At 44.5% G+C, this 27760-nt stretch overlaps 1 protein-coding gene across 8 annotated transcripts in view; it reads right to left on the bottom strand.

Moving 5' to 3' along the window:
* Window positions 1-27760, bottom strand: part of SNCAIP (synuclein alpha interacting protein) — a 666776-nt gene that overhangs the window by 33228 nt on the left and 605788 nt on the right. For all 8 annotated transcript variants that reach the window (XM_069625574.1, XM_069625570.1, XM_069625572.1 and 5 more), the window contains one exon: window positions 4735-5785. In XM_069625574.1, coding sequence (XP_069481675.1) covers window positions 4735-5785 — 1051 coding nt within the window. The remainder of the gene's footprint in view (window positions 1-4734; window positions 5786-27760) is intronic.

Below are 27760 nucleotides of genomic sequence, written 5' to 3'. Positions count from 1 at the left end.
ATGGAACGATTTTTAACAAGTCTTGGTTGTCTCTGTGCCACATTATTTGATTTCTTGAGTTAGTGTGTGCGCGAAATGAACTGAGTGCGTCAGCATTTAGGAGGGGGGCAACCCCGAGGTGTTGTGGGATCCTGCACATCTCTGGGAAATAATTCTAAAGCAACAGAATCTGGGGAGGAACCTATGCTGGGGAAATCCTAACCATATTCATGCTGAAAGTGGCTACCTTAAAAGGCGTCTTGTCAAATGGGTGACTAATGCAGCGCTTGATTCAACAACATACAAATCCTTCAAAGAAACACATTCTGAATTAGCTTACAGTGATATATACAGATGAATCATAGGAAGTGTTTCAACATGTCTAACTACATTGAACGGTCTGTAGGCTCAGACACTGACCTATCAAATGAGTTTGGGTTCTTGACAAATCCTCCTATAGATGGAGACTTCCCAACTCCTCAGGCGACACTACAAGCTTCAGAAAGAAGGAGCAATTTAAAGCTGACATTTCTGGCTGCAAATAAAAGGGCAGGACCTCTTTTTTCTGAGGGGTGTCTGATTCTGAACCAGGTCCTTATTTTCACATCCCTAGATTTGCTGCTACAAATGAGCTAGTCGGAGTGGTACTTTCCAAAATCTGTTGCATTTACTATGAACTTCAGAGTTTGAAATCCTTAAAGATCCACTTTCGTTCCAACAAAAAATCTTCTACGGAGAGGAAATCCTCAATGAACTCTATAAAGGTACTATGCAGACTGGTGGAGCCCTGACGATTTATCAGCAACCAATGCAGACAGTAGGATGAATGCGTGTCAACTGCAGACATCCTCAGAGAAATACAGGCCACATAAACCATCTGGATGAGAATATTTGAAGTAGAATCTAAATCCTAATTCAACAGGGCCGTTGCTACATGACAGAGTGTCACTCTGTAGGTTGTGACGTAAGGGCAAAGATTCCTATATGCGAAGCAGGTGAAGGTCTAGATCGATCAAACAAAGCTTCTTAACAGCAAGTAGCCTGCATAATCAACGCCAGGTCGGAAAGACATTTGAATTGTCTGCTTCCCAAATGAGGGTGAGGTATTGAAAAACAAGGAATTTGTTGTGGGTTAAAGAAGTCATTAGAATGGATTTGTGGGCTGCGTTCTATCAAGGTGGAATTAAACATTGTTTCCATGCCAGGATGTGTCCCTCCACTGAACCCCCATTCTCTCCCCCACCAAAATGGGGCTAGACGCATCAACTATTGCAAAATGATTTACTATAAAGACAGGGATAGAATTATGAACCAGCCAAGGAGAAAAGGCCAGTTCTGCACCACCTGATCAACCTATTTACATTTGAAAACTATCTGCATACTGTGTAGGGAAAATCCTTTGAGGACACGATGCCGAGGTTAAGGGTGCTACAGGCAAAGCACATTGATCTTCCCACCCAGAGTGAGGGGTGGTGTAGATACCACACATAAGGGCAAGAAAAAAAAAAGTCAGAATGAAAAACAGACCTACAGCGCTTCTTGAATCTACACAGTAACTGCGACACAATTAGTCTTTTTGGGGCTTCTCTTGAAGAGATAGAGCAGTGGATGCAAGACAATTGGGTTGCTGTGAATGGCATCAAAATGGAAGTCCAGCTGCTGCATATGGCACACAGAATACCTTGCCCTTCACATGGTCTACTTCTCTTGGAACAGCATCTATTCCAGTGGGATCTAATAGTTATTTTTTATGGCAGCTTGTTGTTAAGCCCCATGTCTCTTATAAGGTTACATATGCTCATTACTATTTGTACACTTCATTGACAAAATGTCAACTGGTTTTCATTTGAGCGTTCAATTCTAGGAGAAGTGTTTGAGTGGTTCTGAAAAATGATGCATATCGGCACCTTCAATAGGTGGCAAAAGACATTGAGATAATGCTGCAGGCCAGAGTTAAGTGCCACACTGAAAACCCATAAATGGTGTTTCATCGGGTCTATTCAAAAAGTCTGCACCTCCCGTTCAGGTAAATAGATTAATTTGCATAGATGACCACGAATGAACATGGTCTGAAATTCCTCCCATTAATTAATTAAACAATGGAGGTAAAAAGGGAATATTGTTAAAAACAGTTGGTAGGAAAAAAGATTGTCTGATTTTCCAGGAGACCCTGCTGCTGCTTGATGACTGGCACCTCCTTGCTCTTTGCTACGCCATGCTCCTAAAGGCTTCCTGCGGTGGTCTTAAGCAGTCATGATATTGGTAAGAAAATGAGGGATCTTTGTTCCCAGAATGTTTTAAAGAGAAAGAAACAACAAATATGTAATGTTAGTGGACAGCTTTTACGGATAAGAGAGTGGTCATTTGAATGTACATGCAATACCTTGCAACAAGAAGGTATCAGGAGAGTAATGCAACAATGGACCCACAGCGGTTTAGAAACTGTAGCAATTTAGAAACCCTTGGAAGACTGAAGGGGGAATATGTGTACTCGCATCAATCACAGCCAAGCACATTAATCAGTGTACTATGCGAGTATACGGATAAAGTTAAGAGAGCAGACAGGTATCATGGGTCCAGGAGGAAGAGGATTGCATGGAACTTGGAGATATAGCTGCGACATTGACTGCCTACCACATTGATCTCTATTTCTCTATGGTTACCATAGAAGTAATATAGATTGGAGTGTTTCTCATTAAACTTAATGGCTAGTTCAGGGAAATACAAGTTTTTGTTATCACGGCCGGGAAGGTAAAATTGCCAAAATGGCAATTACAAAATGGGAAACCACCTGGGCATTTTGACTCTTCAAAGGATTTTATTTAAAGAAGAATCACTGCTATAGTGAAAGCTATAAAGGTCTGGGTAGTTTAAAGCAGAGTTTAAGAAAACACGAAAGGCCAGCTGCATTTGGATTGCCCTATTAACCTGCTGCAACTAAGAGCAACTTCAGTGGGAGACAGCGGCTGGTCCTTGAGATGGTGAATAACTAGCCCTGCCTGGGCCATATCAGTGTTCCTCTTAAGGGGTTTAATGGGAGGTAAAGCCTGGAGGGCTGGGGAGGAAACTTCAGGATCGGGCCAGAAGGTAAGTTCATGTTAATTTATTTTTTTATTTATTTATGTGTATGGATGCGTGTATGATTGTGTTATGATTGAGTGTATGATGATGGGTGCTCGTGTGAATGATAGAGTGCTTGGTGTGTGAATGTGTGGTTGTGTGTGTGTGTTTGTCTTGGTCCGTGGAGCTGATTTTGACAAGTGGGGGGAGTGTTGTACAACAAAGGCATTTTAAAAATGCCTTTGTTGCACAATCCCCGTACCCATCTGCCAAAATCAGCTCTCCTTCTGAGGCACTGTGGAGCCCCAGGGACAGGGATTGTATTCATTTTTCTGTACATCTATCATGCTTTCCCCCTGGAACTCCGAGCACCCTTCATACACACATAATCACTTTGTTTGTGTGTGTGTGTTAGGCGCTGTAAGACCCAGGGGACAGGGATGATATCTTTTTACTGGACATCTACTATAGATTACCAGTAAAAAATACCTGTTTGGATTTGTACCCAATGTTTTTTAAAGTATGCTTTAAATGCAACATTTTAACCCATTATTTTTTTTTAATCCCAGGGGGAGAACACTGCCCAGACCCCCCTTGATTGGCTCGGGCTCCCTCGCTACACAGAGTTGCTGTGGCATATCTGGGAGAAATATTTATGCCCCTCCACTTAAAAAAATCACCAGCCGCCACTAGCCCTGGGACTGTGCTGGGAGCAGGGTGGGCGAGCCCAGGGTCTGTGGTAGGGTGGGGAGAGCCCAGGGACTGGGTTAGGAGTGGGATGAGGGAGCCCAGACACTGCGATGGGAGTAGGTGGGGGAGCACAAGCACTATACTGGGAGTAGTGTGCGGTGACGGCGCACAATAGTTCATAGTCATTTGGACTTACTGTCCATCTGGCAGTTTTCAGGGGGCCTGGCCTGCCCACATTTTTTCTCAGGGGGGTCCCAGGCAAGAAATATTTGAAGACCACTGATCTAACACTAATCTGCTCCTGCCATTTAGCCTTTAGCAACCAATCCAAGTTGAGAATACCTTTGAGCTATGAATGCAAAGGAGATTTTTAAACAGCGACCCAAAACGCGCGCTTATGAATGTAAAAGATGGAAGCGAGGTGTCATGGTACAACAGAGAGGAATTGTACTGAAGTAGCACCGACTGAATCAGTATGTTCTATTACAGAATGTTGCACCCACACAGGTGCAATAAAGCACTAAAGCAACTGAATGCAGGCCAGGGTACTTGATGGATAGCTTACAGGCTAAGCACTGACCTCTGGCATTTCACAAGTTGGAATCCCGGCAAGGCCATCTCAGCAGTTCATTCTTCTGAGGAGGATACATCGAGTACCAGTACTTTGGGTACTGACAGCACTTGCTAGGGATGGAATCTATGAAGGAGCACTATTTAAAAATCGGAGATTGCGATTGTCCCCCAACAAGCACATTTTCAAGGTTGCTCAAACAGAAATTGTGTTAAGGTTCTTGCAACGTGATATGGTAACATGCAGGAAAGATCGTTTAACAAGCATTTTAAATTCATAAACAAATCACAATGAAAAAGCGACTCCCAGATTTCTATTGAGGAAAAAACTAGATAAAACACATTTAGGAAAGGTAAACTTACGAAAAAGAAATAACACACACATCATCCCAGTGTCTTTGCAAGTAGCCTAAAATATGTTGCCTCATCACTTACTGTCTTATTCTTTCCTTTTGATAGGCTTAGAGGATTTGTCCTGGCATCTGCTGCCTTCCGCCCTATTGAGGAGAAGGGCAGCGTGGTTGATGTCTTTTGCAGATTCACAGTCTGATAGTTATTGTTGTTGCTGTTTTGGTTACCGCTCAAAGTCTCCATAATGGATCGGATTGCCCCAAAAGGCCTTTTTTGTTGGTCAGCAGCTTCCACATTTGGAGAGAGGGCCTGGGGGGCCTTGCAGCCTTCTTTGTCCTTCTCCCCATTAATGTCCAGCTCAGATTGCCCCACTGGCTCCTCGAAGGTCACTCTGAGCTTTAGATTTTGAGCAGTCCTGCGCTTTGAAGATGGTGACTTAAGAGCGCTCTTGGGGCTTGTCGCAATCTTCTGGGCAGTGGTGCCATCACAGACTGCCTCAGAAGCTTCTCCCGTGCATGGGCCCCGAGGTACACTCCCCAGCTGGTATTGGCATTCGTTGTCTGGATCACTGCTTTCTGAAGTTGGCGAGGGGCTGTGGCCATCCACAGACTTGGAGGCCCTGATGCCGAAGGGAAACCTGCGGCCAGATGAGCTGGTAGTGTGCTTTTTAATCATCAGCTGCAAACTCTCTGTGTTCTCCACATTCTCCACTATTGGCTGTGGCCTAGGCTTGTCCACGGCTCGGATAGGAGTGTTCTTGGTATCCTCCGAATGGTTCGAGTCCGTGTCAGACTCACTGAGCGTTCTCTGCATGATTTGTTTCAGTCTTGCTAACTTGAGCTCCCTCTTCTCTGGTGGGGTTCTCTTTAGATTCCTAGAGCTTTGACCATCTTGAAATTCTAACGAGAGCTTTTCTTGCGTGCACACGTTCTCAGAAATCTCCTTTCCTAACAACTGGCGCAAGACTTTATCAGAGTCCTCGTCCTTCATCTTGGATCGAAGTTGGCTCGGAACTCCAGCACTACCGAGAACTGGAACACCATCAGTGCCGGAGCAGGGTTTACCCTTTTGCAAGGGCAAATCATCAGTATCGGATGTTTTCCATTGTTTCTTTCCAGAAGCAGAGCAAGACGAACTACAAAAGGAGGGGGTGGAGGGATAACCAAGAAGGGAAGAAAGGAAGAGGGAGAAGATGAAAATGGTATGACCTCCATAAACTGTGCTTGCAAGGAAAAATCAGAACATCATCTATTTGACATCTGCATTTGCGGGACCTTTAGAATAGTGTTAAAAACAAGGATTACATGGAACAATTACAAACGTATGTCAAATTAATATTTTACATTCTCATCCTATTCTGATACACACCTCTGAAGAACACTTCTCTTGGTTACATTTTCCTTTTCGAGAAATTAAGCTGAAAAGCAGTGTCTGAGAACGGTATCAGAGATCCAGACCCCCAGAGGTGAGAAATGAGCACCTATATATCCTATTACTGAAAAAGCATGTTGTTCCAAAGGATAGCTAATGCCAACATCCTACTAATACTTATCCCAATTTGTATTTATTAATAAACATACATGAATCAAACTTGCTGGGATTAAGCGCCTTGAAACAGGGAAATGCCTGGTCAGTTTGGCATCAACTGCTGAACTCATTGGACATGGAGGCCAAAGGTTACCAAAAATCCTATGTATGCAACATTTAATCAATGTATGGGGGCTGCATGAAGGAGTATTAGAACACTAGAAGACATTTGACACATAATGGTCTATATAAAATGAGCAAAATGTTCCAGTTTGCATCTCATGTGAAAGTCAGGCTGTGGCACACCACTAGTTCCTCATACCTCCAAGGTAGCTCTTGGTTACTGGGTGCTGGTAGATACCCACTAGCTGCTTTCAACTCAGTCGCATTGATTGTTAAATCCTGTCTATATATAACCCGGGCCAGTGCGCATGGGAGACTCCAATTCCCAATTCTTTCCATACCTCCATACCTCCAAACATACAAGGTATATGTTAATATTTTCTTCAGAGAACATGGAGGCACTGCTGTTGAGCATCGAGCTATCATTTCAACCAAAGCACTATCAGATTTATTTTGTACAGTCAAATGCCACTGTAGCCAGAGCGAGTAAAACTGATCACAATACAACTCATTTACTCAGTTGTGACTAGCGGTAGTTGTTAAGCGATTCCAACTCCTACAGAATGCAACTTTGCAATTTGCACCAAAAACCACTTGCACCCAAACAGTAGCTCCATAATGGGAGCATAATAGCAAACATTTAAAAGATGTCAGCCATCAAATTTAAAAAGCTTGTAAAACCCCAGCATGCAAGATTCCTTCATGTTTGAGGACTACAAATAAATAAGCTTACAGTCTATATCAGATCAATGCCCAGAATCAAAATGAAGATCCCGATATTTAGATAAGCGACAACTGCAAAAATGCTTGTGTGAAAGGAGGACTATTCATTTTCCACCCCTCCAAGGTGTTTAGAAACAGAAATCAGAATAATTAAGAAGTTCCAGGTGTTCTACAATGGGCTGGTAAAGTTGCTAAGGGACCTCAAGTAGATGGGTAAGACTAAAATGCGCTGGATTCACTCAAAAAAGAGAGAGGGACATTGCCAAATAAAGATGAAAGACCCCTTGCTTTTAGCAATTATTAAACTATTTAACATTTGTAATCATAACGTGGGTACCTTCTACCTGGGTGTTACCAAATTGTGGGCCAGTGATTGACGCCTTCCTGAGTCTAGATAGTGCCTTGCCCTGGATGTATATGAATTGCTCGAATCACAATTGACCGTGGGTGAACATCTTGCGGGAAAACAGATTGAGTTGATTAGGTCAATTAGGACATATATGCGGGGGAAAACCCCCCGCAACCCTCCACCCAATCCGGAAACCCCCCCGCCAAATCACCTTATAATATTTATTACCCCAAACCCACTCCACACATATATAAAAGAACCAAGATACAGGTAAAGGTCAATTGTGCAGAAGGTCAATTAGGACCACGATTACTAGGTCAATTAGGACAAAAGGTCAATTTGAAAAGGTCAATTTGGGTAAAACCCCTTGCCTGTCCACATTCCAACTCCCGTTGCAATGACTCTTGTCATGAAATCTGCTCCCTTTCATAAGGAAATGGTCTCTGGAAGAGCAAGCAAGCCACATTTCTTTTAGATAGTTTCCATAAGGGGACAAACATTCATGATACAGTGCGCAGGTTAATCTTCCTTAGAAATAAGTAAGTACAGGTAGCACACACCTGGACATGGCGGAAACACAGACACGGGCACCAAGGATCCTTTGCAAAGCTAGGTCAAAAAACATTCTTTGATTATGGGACATCTGAGGTGCAATCCCCAGGGCAGAGACACTGAAGCTTTACAGATCAAGCATCCCTTTGGATGCAGTATCCAATAATGTGTCCATCGTCAGTTTGTTGATGGTGATGATTTGCTATGTCATTGGCAAAGGTGTAGTCTCTTTCCCAGCAGAGTTCCATGACTGGAGAACCTTGCATCTTGCAGGGAAGGAGACCATGAGAGAAGTTCTTTCCTCTCTGCCTCTGCCTGATCAGAGCAGAGGCTGTTTGAAATGTTCTATCTTATGGTCAAAATGTCAGGAAATGGCGGATGTCTGCTAATGTAAAAAGGCTCCACCCGGACAGCAACATCTGCGGCTAGATTCCCAGCATTGCTCAGTGTCTAGACACTCTGAAGCTGAAATGATTGCAGTTGCTTGTTAGACAAATTTAGGGACTCCCTAGTGGCATTTATTTAAACAGAGAAATATCATATTCAGCAGATGTTCCATGTACTTTGCATAGGAAATGATCTGACTGCTCGTATTTGAGGAGACCTTTCCCTTAAATACTGAAATGTGTCTGTCACCCACAAATATACTACAGATCTTTGCACGTGACACTCAGTTTGAAGTGCTGAGTTTTGCACTTTTACCTCTGAACCACTTACTTTTCCTCTAAGACTAATTATAGTGAGAGAGTCCCTAAATTCAAAACCATGCGAAAGATGCCTTAATGCCTATGCATGTTTTGATGTTGCCAAAGGCGTTGGTTGACTATGAGCTACTTTTTGGCATTCATTTTGGGCAATGAAAGTTCTGTAAATGCATGGGAGGATGTCTTGTGCATCAACTTTGAATGTGCGATTTATCTTAAAAGTGGAAGGAGAAGGTCCTAATGCATCAACTTTGAAACAGAACATGTGATCTTGAGGACAAAGATGTTGCGGAATGAGTGTCAATACAAATTAAGGTGATTAGGGATTTGACACTATTGTAGGGTGCACACATGGTGCAAGAGCTAACAGTTTCAGAAACATCAGAGGCAATTTGGTAAACGTCTGAAAAAGAAGTTGCCAACTGGAGGAATGAGTACCCAACATCTTACTTGGAGGAATCCAGCACAGCTTACTCACTTCTCATTCATAGTTGCTGGTCAATGGCGTAGAACTCACGCTGAACAAGCTTTGCAGCTAATATCCTTGTGGTGAGATTGCAAACAAGGAAACAAGTGGCGCTGGTATTATTTTTGGCCATCTTCCTTGAGTAGATGGCACACAACTTCAAGATGCAATAATAACATTCTGCGTGGCGTTAGATTTATCTCAAAAGCACCAAACAGAAGTATATCACCTCCAAAGGTGACTTGACAATGGAGAAACAAGGTAGAGGCACTTCCGGGAAGCAGGTAAATGCAAAGAATGATCTTTCTTGAACAAAGAATATGGAAGAAAAATAAGGAGGGTGGCATTGAGCCCTTGAAGGGGTTTTTCAAATATATAAAGAGTGTTGAATGCAAAGCATTTCAATCTATAACTGACTGATCAGGCAACAACAGAGGGCAACAGTGGGCTTGGCATCAAAAACATTTCTAGTGTAGCCAATCCTGAGAGCAATAGAAATCTCTGAAATTGCTTCAAGCCACGTTATTGTTATGGATCCTCAATCCCAGTGGGGAATGTAGACACGACGACCCGTAGGAATCTAAGAGTGCAGTCACATATTCTGAGAAACAAGTAATGAGAAGAAAGAAGGAGAAACAGAAGAAAGGCTGTCGGTGAGGAGCGAAAAACAGGGACTGCAAGCAATGACTAAAAAAAGGATACATTTCAATGTGCTGCATGAATGTGTAGAGATCATTAATACAACACAGATCAGAAGGAAGAGAATTCCATAATCTGGCTGCTTCTATTGTGCCAGAAAGGCCCAGTGCCCTGGAGCAGCAGAAACGAACAATCATGGTGTTGTGCATAGAGGCTCTTACAGGGTGCAGCGACATGCCGTTTAAAGTGATGTTTAACATATTGTGCAATGCAGCCATATATTGCTTTAAGTGCAATAGTTAAAATGGTTAAAGAAATTCTTGCTTTCACAGGTAGCCAATGCAATTATTTTAGGACATGTCAAATATGTGCGTGCTTAGGAGTGTTGGTACCAATTCCGGTGAATATGTTTTGCAATATGTTCATTGAGGCCTACGTGGCTCCTGACACAAGGCATTACAATAGTCCAATTTAACACCCACCATTGCTCTAGCATAAGTAGCACAGTGTGAAAAGGATAAAAGGTCTAATTTGCCTGGATTCACTAAGTGATATTAGATATGAATCTGCAGGGCCATAGATAGCGAGGAGTCAAGAGGGAAATATAATGTCTTTAAAAATAATTCCGGTTTAATGGTATAACCTGAAACATTAAACTGTAGGTACAACTCAATTGACTTCCTAGTAAACAGACATCCACTGTACAGACAGTTTTCGCGCCTTCCAGGCATCTACTTAAGGACTGTAGGCAAGCTCCAGGCAGACCGCAGCGAGTCACCCAGGCGCTGGCTCAGAGATCTTATTGTTGACTGTGTTATTTAGACTGGACTCTTAAGAATAAACAAGAAATTGCGTCACTTCATGTTTAGGGTTTGTTTGTTTGTTGGTTTATTTATTTGATCATGCGCAACAAGCCCTTGGGCAGCCGGGCGCAGTGGTACAAGAATACTCGAAACTTAGTTACAGTGTTACATAATTCGTACGTACATAGATTACATACAGTGTGAGGAAGAAATACAATACAAGATACAGTATAGTCAATTATTATAAAGTGTATACAGTAAATGAGGTGGGGAAGTGTTATGGTAATACATGCACGAGTCTCTTTAGAACCTCGTGCATGTATATTCCATTTGAGAGTGCCTCGCCAGTTGGTGCCTCCACTGTGACTACCCCGGGGGCCTCGAATAAAGCTCTTACTCACCTCCATCCCAGTGTGCCTCTTTATTACAATGGCGACGAGGCACCGTACCCCGAGGCCCCCGGGAGCGTATCATGCCACCTGACTGCGAGCACAGCCCCCCACCCCTTTCGCTGCCGCCGACTTCTGCTGACAGCTGACAGGCAGGCCGCTGCGGGCGCTGCCAAGAGAGGCCTCGACATCCTTTCCCCCCACCTTCAGTTCTACACTGTAAAGGGTGCCGCTCCTCCCCGCTGGGAGTTCAGAGCGGCGCACATTGCACTCCTGCCCTACTCCAAAAGTGCTTCAGACAGCAGGAGCTGTCCATCTATCAGGTCAGAGGAGGGGGGAGGACGAAGTGAAACTTACACTTTCCTTTCATTTGGCATTTTATGTGTAAAACGGACAAGGTGAAACGTGCGCTTTCCTTTTGCTGGCATTTTTTTGTGTAAAACCCTCACCGCTGCCCTGAGCAGAACCCTGCATCATTTTCAAAAGCTGCTAGCTGTTGCCCAGCAACGCACACACAGCATTAGCAGTCTTCATTCTCTCAATGGCTACTCTGACCTTCCGGGACTAATTACTCACTATCTTGGTCCATTGTGACATCACAACTGAACATTCCATCAGGTCTTCCCCGAACCAGCCAACCTGCGCTCCCAGCCCATTGTGAGGTCACAATCTGTACTAAGGACCATCCATACACTGAAGCCTAAAGACTCTGCAGTACAGATACACCTGGGCATTCTCTGAATGGGGTCCCACCCTGCCATTCAAGCAATTCTATAAAGACTGTATCCCAGCGCCTCCTTGCTAACTCACCTGGGCATTCTCTGAATGGGGTCCCACCCTGCCATTCAAGCAATTCTATAAAGACTGTATCCCAGCGCCTCCTTGCTAACTGCCAACAGTACTGCAAACCTCTGCCTATCACTACAGCAACTGGTGCCACTCAACGCCATTCCTCACCACTTACAACCTAGAATCAGGCACACCACCATGCAGGGCGTTCCGCCTCCCACCAAGTTTCTTCCATGCCCTGGGAGCCCAACCTGCCCATGGGAACAATGGATCGATGGATTCCACGTCTACCTCAGAGCCATTGGGGGCAGCAAATTCAATGATGACCTCAAGGAGGCGACCCTTTTGAACTGTATAGGGACAGAAGCACTGAGACTTTTCAGGACCCTTCCCGAACCCGGCAACATGGGAGGAGATGGCAACCGCAAGTTTGACATAGCATTGGCCAAACTCACCAGTCATTTTGGCAACAAGACCAACGTAGTACTGGAAAGATACAGGTTCTTTTCCAGAAAGCAGCTCAAAGGCGAGTCTATTGATTCATACATAGTGTCCCTCAGAGCGCTTATGTCAACCTGCAGTTTCAAAGGTGTCTGTGATGAGTATTTGAGAGACCAATTGGTGCTGAATGTGGCTGATCCACGCATCCAACAAAAATTGTGGCAAACCAAAAATCCCACCCTGGACCAAGCCACGGAGATAGCAAGGAGCATGGAATTGGGAGATCGATGCATGAGGGAAAGACGCGACCACACGACCAGTGTGGAGATCAAATGTGTCAGCCCTGAGTCCGAGCCTTACGAGCCTATAGTAGCAGCAGTAAGAAAGGCTCTGCCATCAAGGGGTTCGAAATTTGGCTCAAACAGAGCAAGGCCATACAACTCCCAGAATCCAACGCGCTGCCAGAGGTGCGGATGGTACAAGCATGCAAATCCTGACAAAGAATGCCCCGCCATCGCTATGGAGTGTTATAAGTGCAGCCAGATTGGACACTTTGCCAAAGTCTGCAAGAACACACAGGGAAAGACAACCAGATATGGCGATCTCACCAGGCGACCTTTCATCAGACCGTCCTCTGTGAGAGTCATTGAAAGCAACCAAGAGCACAATGACATGTTATCTATCAGTCCAATGCAACAAACGGTACAAATACTCACTGTAACATCCCAACAACAGAGCAACGGTCCCTGGGTCAAAATGCAAATCAACGGCATATCATTACCCGTAATGGTAGACACTGGCTCCCCCTACACCATCGTGGATCTCAAGACCTTTTTGAGTGTACTCTCTGGCAAGATACATGACCTGCGAAGCACTTGTGTAAGAGCTACCGGTTATGGAAAAACACCCATCGAGATAATGGGATATGTGTGGGTGAACCTCAAGTTCCATGACAGAGAAACATATTGCAAACTCTTTGTAGCCAAAGATGGCTCCTCCGTTGTGGGATGGGAAGAACAAGCCGCCCTTCGAGTAAGAATACACCCTGGTGAAGAAATCCCCGTGCTAAGTGTGCTCAATAATGATATGGACATCAAATCTAATCTAGCAAAACAATTCCCCAAGGTGTTCTGCGACAAGATTGGACTCCTAAAAGGTTTCCAACACAGAATAATCCTCAAAAGAGGTGCTGTCCCAGTGGCCCACCGAGTCCGCAGTATTCCCTTTGGAACAAAAGAGGCGTTGAAGAAAGATTTTAAGCGCCTCTGCGATGAAAATATCATACAGCCCATCGAGAGTTCAGAATGGCTTGCCCCTATTGTCTTAGTAAAAAAACCGGACGATTCCATAAGAATGTGCGTCGACTTGAGAGACCTAAACAAAAACATATGGGTTGACAGACACCCACTTCCCAATATATCTGAACTCCTATCGACCATGAAACCTGCAAAATACTTTACAACTCTGGACCTCTCCTCAGCCTATCACCAGATAGCTTTGGAAGAGAGCTCAAAGAACCTAACATCTTTTGTCACACCTCTCGGTGCATTCATGTTTAACAGAATGCCATTCGGACTCGCTTCAGCCGCAGCAGTCTTTCAGAGACTCATGTCACATCTATTTGGAGGACTTGATGGCATACACTGCTTCCAAGATGATATCCTCATATCAGCCAGTACAGAAGAAGAGCACAACGCAAAACTTGTGGGTGTCCTACAGGTCATACAAAAAAGTGGGCTCACACTCAAATTAGAGAAATGCAACATAAAGTGCGACCGAGTTTCATACCTGGGCCATTCCATTGGCGCCAACGGCATCAGCCCCAAGAGGAAACTCATGGACACCATAATGAATATCGCCGAGCCTCAAAGTAAAGACCAATTAAGGAGTTTCCTCGGGATGACAGAATACTACTCCAAGTTTATAAACAACTATGCTGATAAGACCAAAAACATGAGGAACATCATGAAGAAGGCAGCCAAATTCATATGGTCCACTGAATGCAAGAACGAAATCGAAGAAATCAAATTCCAAATTAACCAAGCTCCAGCCTTAGGAATGTTCGATTGTAAAGCCAAAACCATCATATCCGTAGATGCAAGTAAAACCGGACTGGGTGGTATCCTGGAACAGCAACAAGATAAGAACATCGTGACGATCGCATTCGCATCGAGAGTACTGAGGGGAGCCGAACTAAACTATTCCACCATTGAGAGAGAAGCTCTGGGTCTGAGGTGGATTCTTCAGCATTTCAGGAACCTAATTTGGGGCTTACCCGTCATACTGAAAACAGACCATAAACCTCTAGTAAATGTCCTTCAGTCCAAAACCCCTCACCTTATATCACCGAGAATAAGACGTTGGTTCCTCGACATCATGCAGTACAACCTCCAACTATGCTATACTCCTGGTCCACAAAACCAAGTAGCAGATTGTCTTTCCAGATTATCGACCAACATCGACACTGAGATTGCATCTCCAGATGAAGACATCATAGCTGTCGTAAACGCTGCCATCTCGAGAGATGAATGGAAAATTAATGCCAATACTGATCCGGAACAGCGAGAAATCAGGGAAGCGATAGCTAATGACTGGGTGGAAACGGGAGAGGCTTTAACTACCTTCATTCCCTTCAAGGAAGAATTATCAATGGACGATGAGCATATCTTCAGAGGCGATCGAGTAATCCCACCCACCCAACTCAGAAAAAAAGTACTCCAACTGGCACACGAAGGTCACCTAGGAAGGAGCTTGACGAAAAACAAGTTGAGAAACAACTATTGGTGGCCAGGAATGTGGAAAGAAGCAGAAGAACTGGTCAAAAATTGCTCCACGTGTGCAATGAGTGACAAGTCCAAGATCTTAAGAAAGACCCCCTTACAGCCTATTGAACCTCCCAAACATGTGTGGTCTAAACTGGCAATCGACATCATGGGTCCATTCGAGAACCTCGAAACAGTCAAAGTATATATCATAGTACTTGTCGATTACACCTCTAAATGGACAGAATGGGGAATAGCTGAGGACAATGTGACCTCAAAGAAAGTCACAGATTTCCTGACAGAGATCTTCAACAGGGAGGGAGACCCCAAGGAAGTGGTTTCGGACAACGGGTCTCAGTTCATGTCTATGGAATTTGGGGAATTCCTCAAGAAAAGGTCCATCAGCCACATAACAACATCTTTGTACCATCCAATTTCCAACGGACTTGTGGAACTCATGAACAGGCTCGTGAAGAGCGTAGTTCAACTGGCCACGGCCAACAACCTCCCGTGGAGAGAAACCCTCAAAGAAGCTTTACATGCGTATAGAACAACCCCACACACCACCACAAACATAGAGCCCTTCACCCTCATGCGAGGTAGGGTTGAAACCAACCGATTTAGACCGGCGTGGATGTTCTTATACACGGGAGAAGCAAGGGTGAACATGGATCTACTTCAAAAGACAGTAAGAGAAAAACAAGCAAAATACAAAAGACAATACGACTCCAGACATGGAGTAAAAGAGATGATGGTTCGTGAAGGAGACTGGGTATGTGTCAAAGAACCGAAGAAAACTCTCAAGGGTGAATCCATCTTCAGACCTCCACAGAGAGTTGTGAGTTGTCATGGGAAGTCTGTCATCCTCGATGATGGAAAGAGATGGTCTGGAGATGATCTCATAAAAGTAACAAAAGACATCCAAGAGACCCGCATATCTAAGGACAACAGTCCTGACAGACCATCACAACACACCTCACATTCCCTAAGAGAATCCCTCCGTGAACATGTGGACAATAATAGACCTCACTCCATGCATCAAGGAGTCCCCACTGGAAGAATGTCCAGAAGGAACCGCAAAATCATCCAAAACTTCAACAATGACTATGTCTATTACTAATGTACCCCAGTTTACCCATCTTCCCTCTGCCTCTCCCACTTGACCCCCCTTTTTTCTCCTTTCACTTTCCTGTTTTTTCCCCCCCTGTTTTTCTTTTTTCTTTTTGCCTCAGGTGGGGGAGATGTTATGGTAATACATGCACGAGTCTCTTTAGAACCTCGTGCATGTATATTCCATTTGAGAGTGCCTCGCCAGTTGGTGCCTCCACTGTGACTACCCCGGGGGCCTCGAATAAAGCTCTTACTCACCTCCATCCCAGTGTGCCTCTTTATTAAAGGAAGCATCTGTTAGGTAGCCTATGGTTACACTTATGAGTGTGAAGAAAGTAAGTCACAGGCATTTGGACTGTGCAGGTCAGGGAGAGAAGAGGTTATAGGCCATTAGAGCGAAGCCATTTGACAGCGTTAATTCTGAATCTAGTGTACGGCAGGGGGCGTCTAAGGTCAATAGGGAGTGTGTTCCATACTTGTGCGGCTTTGACTGGTAAGCTGGTGCCTCCAGCCGTGGCGAGTTTGAATATGTGAATGTCGATCAGGAAGGTGTTGGTGGCAGTGATTTTCCTAGTGATTTTGTCCGATAGGTAGGGAGGTGCTAGTGTGTTGAGACATTTAGAGGTGAGGGATATCGTTTTGAGGAGGATTCTGTCTTTTATTTTTAGCCAGTGAGCCTCTTTCCTGAATTTAGAGATGTGCTCTCTATGACGTATGTTCAAAGCTGCTCTAAGAGCGTTATTTTGCAATCTTTGAAGTTTGTCGATGACAAACTTGTTGGCTCCTGAGTACAGGGCATTGCAGTAATCTAGTCGGGACATGATGAGCGCATTGGCCACGGTAATGCAGCTGGCGTTGGACAGGAATGGTCTGGCAACTCAGATTAATTTGCAGGTGTAGGCAGTGGTAGAGGAGAGAGAGTTAACTTGCTTCTTTAGGTTGAGAGAGGAGTCCACGTAGAATCCTAACGTTTTTACCTCCGGCATAACCTTATTGATGTTATTGTCAATGTTAAAAGATGTGTAGTTTGGAGTTCGTTTTTTTAAAATTAGAATTGGATCCGAGGAGTAGGATCTCAGTTTTATCATCATTCAGGCAGAGGCCATGGGTTGCCATCCATGCCTGAATGAGGGTGTATATTTTGTTCACCAGAGCCAAGTCCTCTTCATAGTTGTCCGAAAGGGGTATGAGGATCTGGGTGGCATCTGCATAATTAGTGTAGGTGACACCCAGTCTGTCCAACTTGTCCAATAGTGGCTTGGTGAAGATGTTATACATCGTGGGTGAGACGCAGGATCCCTGTGGGACTCCGCAGGAAATTTGGATGGGGTCGGCGCACGCGGAAGTAGAGAAAACGCTCATCGTCCGATTGGCTAAAAAGGATTGAGCCCGGGCAATGGCTTCTTCTGTGAAGTTGGCAGCGAGTCTTAAGTGGCTGCATAAAACTGCGTGGTCCACCAAGTGAAAGGGTGCTGACAAGTCTAGCAGTAGTAGCAGGGTAGTTTTTCCATTGTTCTTTAGTTCCTCAATTTTAGTCTTGAGGTCTAGCAAGGCTGTTTCAGTGCCATGGAGGGGGCGGAATCCTGATTGTCGTGAACCTAGCAGGTGATTAGTTTCAAGGTAGTCTTGAATTTGTAGATAAGCTACTCTGTCAATAATTTTGAGTAAGAAGGGTACGGTTGTAATGGGTCTATAGTTGGTAGGTATTGAAGGGTCGAGGGTTTGTTTTTTCAGTAGGGGGAGGACGCAGGATTCTTTCAGGTTAGTCGGTACCGTATTTGATTTGAAGGAGGAATTGATTAGCTTTGAGATGAATGGGGCTAGGTCTCTGGCCACATCCTTGATTATTTGTGCTGGGCAACTGTCACCCTTGCAGTTGGAGGGTTTCAAGGAGAGAATGACCTTTTCAGTGTCAATGATTGAGATAGTCTTAAAGCTAAATGGTGGAATAGTGTTGTGCTCAGTGGGCAGTGATGGTAGTTGGTTATCGATGGGCAGGGAGACTTTTTTTATTATTTTGAGTTTGAGGGAGGAGATTTTGTTGGATAGTGCGCTCTGTATATTGGTACACCATGTCTTGTCCTTTGGGACAGTGTCGATTGGATGCATTGGGTTTTCCATTTCACAGAGGATGGAGAAGAGTTCCTTTGTACTAGATTGGGCCTTCGTAATTCTGTCATTGAATAGGTTTTTCTTTGTGTTTATAATTTCTTTCTTATAGTGTTTAGATAGTTGGGCTAATTTAGCTTTATTGCTGTCAGTGGGCGATTTACGGCAAGTAGCTTGTAGTTTCCTTTTCTGTTTTCTGAGTTCATTTAGTTGAGGGGTGAACCAAGCGTTCAGATGCCCTTCTTGCTTACTTTTATGCAATTTTATGGGGGCAATGGTGTCTAGTGCCTTGGTCATGGCTTGGTTAAAGGTGTCCACTAATGTGTCTGGATCAGTGTTATTCTTCAAGCCATTAATGGCGGGGAGGAGAAGTGGGATGAGTTTTTCAGCAGAGATGTCATTTTTACTTCTGGTGGGTGGGGGGGGTATCATGTTGATAGTTTGAGGAGTGAGGAGATCGAGTGAGGCAGTGAAGTTGATTAAATAGCGGTCTGCCCAGGGTTGAGGGACAATGTCGGTCATGGTAATGTTGCAATTGAGTTCAGATACCCAGTCGAGGGTTTTGCCCTTAATGTGGGTAGGTGAAAGGATTTTTTGGGTAAGCCCGTGGTCGTTGAGTAGAGCAGCTATGGAGTGGGCATAATTGTTGTCTGGGTCATTAAATCCGATGTTAAAGTCACCCATCAGTAGGGTTTGGGAGTGATTTTTGCGTGTTATTCGCTATAAGGCTTGTGAGGTCCTCCTCGAAAGTTCCTAATGGTCCTGGAGGCCTATAAACCAGGTGGGTGGTCAGTGTACCGTTATTGGAGAGCTGCAGTTTGGCTGTGAGTATTTCACAAGATGAGCAGGGTGGTGAGTTAGCCAGTCTGATAGGTAAGGTATTTTTGGTTTTCGGTCTATCTGCTCTGAGTATATGGTAGCTGTCAGGTACAGCTAACATCAGAGTAGGGCCTTGCGCCTCATGGAGCCAGGTCTCAGTGATGGCGAGTAGGTCTAGACTGCCATTGCTTAAAATGTCAGAAATTTCCGAGGCGTGGGCTACCATGGATCCCGCATTAATGAGGGACCCCGTTAGTGTCAAGGAGCTTTTTAGGTTGCAGCTCAGTGTGGGTTTAATTGAGCGTTCGCTTTGACTAAGGTGCCTCTTGGTGTGGACTTGGGTGGGCACCGGGTTTAGAATTTCTTTTTTGGTTACTTGTGCACACTTGGCTAAGCGGTGTGGGGTAGGGTGGATTCCAATAGTAATGTTATTTCTTTTAGGTTCGTAGATACGGGGTAGTCTTGCTCGGAGTCTATTGTTTCTGTCCGAGAGAGGGTTAGCATTAAAGAGGGCGGACAAGGTGGTGAGGAGCGCCATCGTGAGTAGGAGGGACTGAGTGTTAGGGGTTTGCTCATGATGTGAGGTACACCTAAGTTCGGGATCATTTGTGGTGGCAGGAAAAGCCTGTGCAGATAGATGCAATGGGCTGAGGTTCGCCTAATTAGATCCCCTAATTGCACTAGGAGGCTACTGAGGCATGATCTCTGCTAAGATCCCATTTCGCAGCTCCCTTTTGATTTATCATAAGGCTCTGATTACTGCTAAAAAGTCTTATTATAGCCAGAAAGTTCAATCAGCGCTTAATAAACCTAAAGCCCTCTTTGATCTTGTCCAGTCTCTCTCTTCCCCTGAGACTGGAAAGGCCCCTGTCTCCCCTTCGCAGGGCCTGTGTGATTCTCTTTCTGACTTCTTTCTTGAAAAGATCTCTATTATTCGTGACCACATAAAGGCTGGTTTGCCGTCGCTCGCAGCCCCTGAAATTGTCACCTCTTCCACTTCTCCTACTGTTTCTTGGTCCTTGTTTCCGCAGTTCCCTAATTCTGACGTACTGGCAGCTATTTCTAAACTAAACTCTGCCTCTCCTAATGATGCTATACCTCTTATTCTTTTAAAGGAGGTATCTGCTGACATTATCGAGCATATCAGTACTGCTGTGAATACTTCCTTTTCCAATGGGCTTATTCCTCCCTCTCTTAAGCACGCCCTTGTGTTCCCCCTTCTTAAGGAGCCGTCTCTTGACCCAGACGTGCTGTCTAATTATCGCCCTATCTCACTTCTTCCTTTTCTTATGAAGTTGATGGAGGCTTTGGTGTCCGCTCTTCTCTCTAACTTTCTTGAGTCTTCTCATTTCTTCGATCCGTTGCAGTCTGGTTTACGCCCCGGGAGGGGTACTGAATCTGTCCTGAACTCGGTGCTTGATGACCTGGTATGCCTGGTGGATGAGGGTGGTGTCGGAGCAGTCCTACTCTTGGATTTGTCGGCTGCTTTCGACACCGTCGATCATTCCATCTTGCTTTCTCGCCTTTCCAACGCTGGTCTTTCTGGCCGGGTCCTGGACTGGTTCACACCTTTTCTATCTGAGCGCTCTCAGTCTATTTCTCTTCCTCCTTTTCGCTCTAAGTTGGCTTCACTTCTTTGTGGTGTCCATCAGGGTTCAGCACTCTCTCCTATTCTTTTCAACATTTATATTAAATCCCTTCTGCTTCTCATTCATTCACACGGTTTCCGCTATTATTCTTATGCGGACGACACTCAGATTCTTGTCCGCGTGGACCTCACTCAAGCTGAGACTGACGCTTGTCTCAGGAATTGTCTGGAGGATTTGGGGCACTGGATGATGACTAATTGGTTAAAACTGAATGGCAGTAAGACCGAGGTCCTGGTTTTGGGTACCTCTTCTCCCCTTCTGTATTGGACCTCGCAATTCTGGCCATCGAGTTTTGGTCCTCTCCCCCTTCCAGTTCAATCAGTCCGTAACCTTGGCGTTAAAATCTCTGCATCTTTGTCTCTTGATAATCAGATGGCTAGTCTGTGTAGTGCCGGGCATTTTAAACTCAGCATGTTGCGGAAAGTACTTCCTTTTATTCCTGTTGAATGTCAGGCACCCTTGGTCCTTAGCACGCTTGATTATTGTAACTCTCTCTATCTGGCCCAGCCTCGCTTTCTGATCCAAAGGCTTCAACTGCTGCCATTCGTTCTATACTTCGCCCTCCCTTTGGATCCCACATCTCTCCTCTGCTTAAGAAACTCCATTGGCTTCCGGTGGCCAGCTGGATCTTGTTTAAATCACTATGTTTGGTGCATCGTGCCTTTTATGGCGTGGGCGCTGAGTATCTTCAAACTAAGTTTGTCCACTACTCTCCATCCTGTTTGCTGTGTTCTCATTATGCGTGTCTTCTTACTATCCCCCACTTCCGTCTGTCACGTATGGGAGGGAGGCCGTGCCTTCTCTGTGGCTGCTGCTAAATCCTGGAATAAGTTGCCTATTGCTCTTCAGGCAACTGAAGACCACCTTACATTCCGTCGATTGCTGGAAACTACTCTCTTTTAAGCCACCCTTTCTTTCTTAGGGTATTGTCTGGCCTTTCTGGTCCTCTATTACCCTCAGCAACTAGCGCCAAGATACCCTCGGGTGTACGTGCGCTTTACTAAGTTTTTTACAACATAACATAGATACAGTTAAGCAGTGCAGGTTTGCCTAAAGTCACTAGATCACCCTAGACTAGAATCTGGCATGTAGCAATAGCGCAGTAAGGTTCACCTAAATTCGATTTTCGCTAAGAGTCTAGGTGGGCATGTGCAAACAGGTGCAGTAAAACAGTACAAGTTCCTTTAAAATCAATAGATCACACTAGACTAGAAACTGGCATGTAACAATAGTGCAGTAGGGTTCACCTAAATTAAATTTTCACTAAGAGGCTGGGAAGGCATGTGTGTGCAAACAGATGCAGTAAAACAGTACAAATTCAGCTAAAATCAATATGTCACACTAGATTAGAAACTGGGATGTAACAATAGCGCAGTAAGGTTCACCTAAATACGATTGTCATTGTAAGGCTGGGCGGGCATGTGCAAGCAGATACAATTAGACAGTGCAAGTTTACCTAGAATGCAAGTGCTAGCTTAGTCTCTGCGTGCAACCAGAAGAATAGAGCAATGTAGAATCATGTCATTTCGCAGCGTTGGTGAGGGACTGCGTTACAATATATGGGCAGTAGATGCTCTTTAGCACAAGTTTAGATCAGTTTGTATACTAGTATCGTTTAGTTCGCCCAGGTCAGGTTCGAGGTAGGTGTGGTTTTGGCTGGGCAGTGCAAATAGACAGACGGTAAACCATTAGAGGGTGCAGTATTTCCTGACAATACCGTTATCTGTCCTTGCCGAAATTCAGAGGAAGGTGTTGCTGGCGTCATGTGAGAAAAGTACTTGTTATTGTGAGTTCGGTGTCGAGTGGCTAGAGGAAACTAAAGATTTTGTAGTACTGGGTGTTTCAGAGAGGCGGCACTTCGTAATTCGAGTTTGAAGGAGTTGATTATAAATCAAGGGATAACTGGGTGTCGCTTGCGTTAGGGAGCGTGTTATTACGCTTACCGTGTTATCAACAGGTCGTCGCTCATTGGGCCGGCGTGGAGGGGATCATGGAGCAGGGGTTCTGGCCTAGCCTCTAGCCATGCTCTTGACAGGCTCAGGACAGGTCCTGCTCCTTTGTGTGGGGTCCTTCGTGGGCTGGTCCGGCGTTCGCCTTCCGGCGACCGATTGGCTGCTATGTGGGAAGTGTGGCCCAATGGGCTGTCCAGCACGGATCAGGAGGCCGAGACAGGTCAGACAGTTGCACTGCAAAGCCTGGTGGCCATCTTACATTGGGGGCATCCTCGTGTGAGGCAATGGTGCCACTAGGTATGTGCTCAGCTGGATCATTTGGGGCAGCTCCTGGCCATAAAAATGTTTTAGCATGCTTGAGTAACGCATGCACATAATTGTCAGGCGATGTTCCAGATTTTCAAAAATAACGCTGACTCGAGCGCAAGGTGTGGTAACGAGGCCACAAAGCCTACCTTGCGCTGGGAATGGAGCACCCAGCTTTATTCCAAAGTGGGGCCACTGCGCCTGGAGTCAAGGAGCTCCCTTGGAAGGGGATCGAGTAGTGTGTAACGGCTTGGACGGGTCCTGCTCCTGGGTGATTTATTTACACACTTAAGCCGACACATGTTTCAACCCAGCATGGATCTTTTTGAAATCATGTGTGGTGAGCACATAGATGTAAGGTGGTGGTGAGCTCAGCATGGGACTCCGGCTGGTTAACCTGAAAGGTCACTGGCCATGTTGGTTTGATTAGCAACATAAGCGCAGTTGAATGTTTTTACTGTTAATATAACACAGGATACTACCGTATTTACAGTAGTTTTCAATTTCAATGGATGTTTGATAGTTCAGCCTTTGATGTAAGAACATTCAGTGTTTTATGTGTTTGTCAAGATGCAATCTCAAGTTAATAAAGGTAGAATTATAGCAACCTCCTCTCTTACAAGACACCACAAACAAACAATGCTTTGAACATATATTTTTCATCATCATTCAGTTTATTTGTATAATAAAATCTATTAAAGAACAATTTTCAAAATACAAAGCATTAAATACAAAATTCACATAAGTAACTATATCTTTCTTAATTTCATAAAATCGTTATATGCAAGATACATATACAATTCTAAAACCAATATGGGCTGGTATAAATACAATCCATGGTGTCAATTCATCCCCTAGTAAAATCTTCACCAAATGCTCTCTCCTTTCCAGGTCACGTCGCATGTGAGTTAATAGCGTCCAAGCAACAAGTGACTTATTTACGGACAATAAAAACGTCTGCATTGAGAAACCCAAATTCTGAAAGAAGGGAACAATAATGTTTCAACGTATATCCCGATACGTTAGACATATAAAATAAAGTGCATTACATCTTCAGTGTATTCAGTACAGAATGGACCGTTTTAGAGTTCTCCAAATGTGTCCGTTTAGAAGTAATTGATCATAAGTGGATCAAATAAGTCTTGCTCTAGTGATTAGCACTCGCTCATGTTTGTAGTTGGACCAGGTGAGGTAGTTAACCAGACCAGTCGGGGCCAAGAGAATGTAACTAAGAATAGATGGCAATTACTCTACTCTCTCTTTCACTTATAATATATTCTAGAAACTTGTCTATGATTTCAATTCCAGTTTTCTTTTTCAAATTAAAATAGTTAGTGTAACAAGTTCCAAGGTTTAGTCTATCTAAATTAGTTTTCACGTAAATCAACCAGGGGATTCTTAATGTATTGCCTTCTGAGAGTTGGATAGGACTCAAAATGAGATGTCTCAAGGATGTCTTCGGGTTGGCCCAAACTCTGGACCACAAGTTAATTGGCTCAGTTCCTCTAAACAGGGAAGACCAACCTCACAATTAACCGGATAATTTGAAGTAGAATCGGGTCGGCTGAGCACCTTTGTTTCATGAATATGTAACAGTGGGACACTAGAAGTCGCCATATGTCTGCTCCATATCTTGCAGTGGCTGTAGCTTTGGCCTTATATACCTTTAATATCATGATCAATGGGTGGGATTTGTAAATACCACTAAACCAGTGAATACCTCCTAAAGCCTGCATAAAGTTTGCTGCTAGTTTTTTTTCCAAATGGCTTGCCCATTACATTTCGAAGAGCAAGAAGTAACCAAACAATTAAAAGAAGTGTTTACACTTAAAAGATTGATTTTCAATGTAAAAAGATGGTGAGCCGAAGGATTTCTATACTCGTTGTGCAGACCATAACTGCTGATTTGGATGCATGTGCATTCAAATCAAGGTCACTCATAAAATCACAATAACCATTAATAAGGCGTTGGACTGATATGGGTTATCTTGCAATTAAAACTGTTTCATCCGCTTATTCGAGGACTGGGATATTCATATCACTTTAAAGGGGGAAACAGCCCCAAAAATGAGTAGAGTATTGTGCAAACTGTTTACAAGAAAAATAGTGGCGCAAGGACACAACCCTGCTTGACTCTGGTGTTTACTGGCAACCATGCTCTACAGTATACATCATTGCCAGCTCGGACACAAGCGCTTGTGCCATCATGTAATAAGGACAAATGTTTTATCAATTCCAACGGACAATTCAGGGTTTTCTGTCGATTCCATAGTTTGGCCAACCAAAAGCTGTACTAAGGTCCCAAAAGGCTAAATATATCCTTTCTTTTTTTATTAAAACAAAAATTCAATATGAAGTTCAAGGCCTACAGATCGGTCCCAAAACCCTCTCTGTATGACTGTTGCGTACAGGACATAATATTTTCTGTCTCTACACATGATTGTAGAAGTGCTAATATTACCCTCCCAAAGATTGTGTGGGCCTGATTCAGAGAGCATTTTTCAATGGGATTGCGCTGTTATAAAAGGCTTCTGTGAATCAGGCCCTAGATTGGGAGTTTAGTAAGGAGAGTGGCCGGTATGAGGCATGGGCGGATCTGGGGAACTTTTTATAGATTGGATAAATTACAGCATGTTTCCAAGTTTCAGGAAATGTCCCGCTTCTCGGCATATGGTAAAGACATTGAGCAAAAGTGGGGCCCAAAGGCTTTCCAGAGAACGGAACAAGTCCACATGGATAGTATTGGGATCAGGACTCTTTTTCATATAGTTTTCAAGAGTTGTTCACCCTATCTTTTTAACGCCGGGGTCCTGTGATGAAGTGACTGACTTCTGCCCTGCAGGGGTACAAGGGTGAGTAGAGGCTAAACCGGCCACTCAGCCCTCACACTTCTACAAACCAAGATCCATAACAATCAACAGGCACAGTTGAGACATACAACTTTCCTTTTGTGGTAATGTGGGCTGATGGAAGGCTATACTCTTAAGAGGGGTGTGAATGTGGTTCAGTAGCATCCCAAACAGCTAGGTATAACAGTCCAAAACAAAGGACTGTCCAGTCAAGATTCTATGAAATATATATATACTTTAATCAAACACACCATGCACAATAATAACTAATAAAAAGCACAACAAGACCCCATCCCTGTAGAAAGAACAGAATATGCAAAGATAGCCGATGCAGCACTCTGATCATTATTGCCTTTTCTCCCCACCTCATTACCCAATGTTTAAAATAATGTGAACTTTGGTTGCAAAAAGGGATTCATGTGACTTAGACAGTTGTTATGACTCTGTGGCCCAAAATGGAGCCCAGGGGTAGTTATCAGTCAATAGTACCTTTTGCAATGTCCTCGCAATTTGACAATGGAAAACTAGGCTTCTCAGCAATGTTTGGTAGTTCGAGTCAGCTCAAAATATGGCAGTCGTGGTCGTCCAAGAGTCGAGCAGGTGTCAAAGCCGGGTTGCACTGGAAGAAGACTGCGGTTTGACGTGCCTAGAGAGACAAGGATTGTGGAAGTCACCATATTAGGTTGAACGGTCAAGGATCAATGGCAGGAGGGCTGATGCCGGGATGCGCAGGTGAGGGGGTTTGATGCAGCTTGAGGGATGCAGTACAGGAAGAACACCAGCATCTGCTCAGTCTCGATTGGTGTGGTGCATGGCAGTTTGAGCAAGGCAGATGCAGCAGCACTTCTTTGTTCGAGCTGAGGCAACAACAACACACTTCAGCTGACGCAGACCAATGGCAAACTTGTTTGAATGGACAAACTGGGGTTCAAAAGGCGATGAGTGTCAACAGCAGCTCCCGAGGTTCCTGGTGGCTCGAACTGAGTTGGACACGTTAAAACCATGGCTCGCGTTGGCTTGATGGCAAAATGACAGGAATCCTGACCGTCTTGGCTCTCCGGAAGCTTGTGGTCCCATTCCAGGGTCTCAGGGACAAGATGTGTCCTTTTCCCAGGCTCTCAAACATGGGGGAGGCTGACACACACCTTCCAGAGGGTCTTCTCCAATAGTTGAAGTCCAAATGATGATTCAAAGAAGTGGTGGTAGACTCCTTATTTTACAGGCAATGGTCCCCAGGTGATCGGACTAAAGCTTGTCTACTTTAGGGGTCCAATCCCTGTGCTAGGAAAAAGTGGACTTTGCCTTCTGACATCAGATCCAAAGTGCTTTGTGCTACGGGGAGGGGACAGGACAGAAAGATAGAGACAGAGAGAAACAAGATGGATGCTGTGGCTTGGATATGAGAGAGGCTGGCTACCATACTCTAACCCAGGTATGGCTTATATTTACAGTTTAACTTGCCACCAGGACCGCAACCTCATAGTTATGTATTTTGGAGCAGGGGTGTAAATCTTAAATGCAGCCTCTGCACAGCAGAGACTTGGCTGTCACTGTTCTGTGCTACAGATCAGACTACTACTCCAGCTGTGCACAGGTGTACACTATGCGTTTGGCATGGAGCTTTAGGACAGGGGGATCTGATCACTAGATTTCCCTTTCTGAAATGGAATTACCTGCATCATTTTGTTAACTAATAGATCTATGGCTTGAGCACCTCTGCCAGATGGCATTCACTCACAGTGCTAGTTTCTGGCTTACATTTATAGGATAAGTGTTGGTCTGTTGAGAGCAGGCAGGTAATGGCATTTTCTAAAAGTTCTCTTCCAGCTCTAGGGTACTTGGGTGAAGTCATGCTACTGAAAGGCCACCCAATACCGCCCTGGTTGGCCCATGTTCATCTGTAGAAATCAGACTTCTTGCAACCTTGATCTCACCTGCCAAGTGCATGCATTCCCTGCAAACTTGAAGCGGTACTGCAGGGATGAGTAGGGCAAAGTGCTGCCCCAGTTTCTGCCTAGTTCTTGCTAAGGATTAGATCAGTTAGTTACT

The sequence above is a fragment of the Ambystoma mexicanum genome, chromosome 6p (assembly GCF_040938575.1).
Source record: "Ambystoma mexicanum isolate Mex_15411 chromosome 6p, UKY_AmexF1_1, whole genome shotgun sequence".
Lineage (NCBI taxonomy): Eukaryota > Metazoa > Chordata > Amphibia > Caudata > Ambystomatidae > Ambystoma > Ambystoma mexicanum.
Note: the sequence above shows the minus strand (reverse complement) of the source record. Positions and strands in the feature narration are given on the sequence as shown.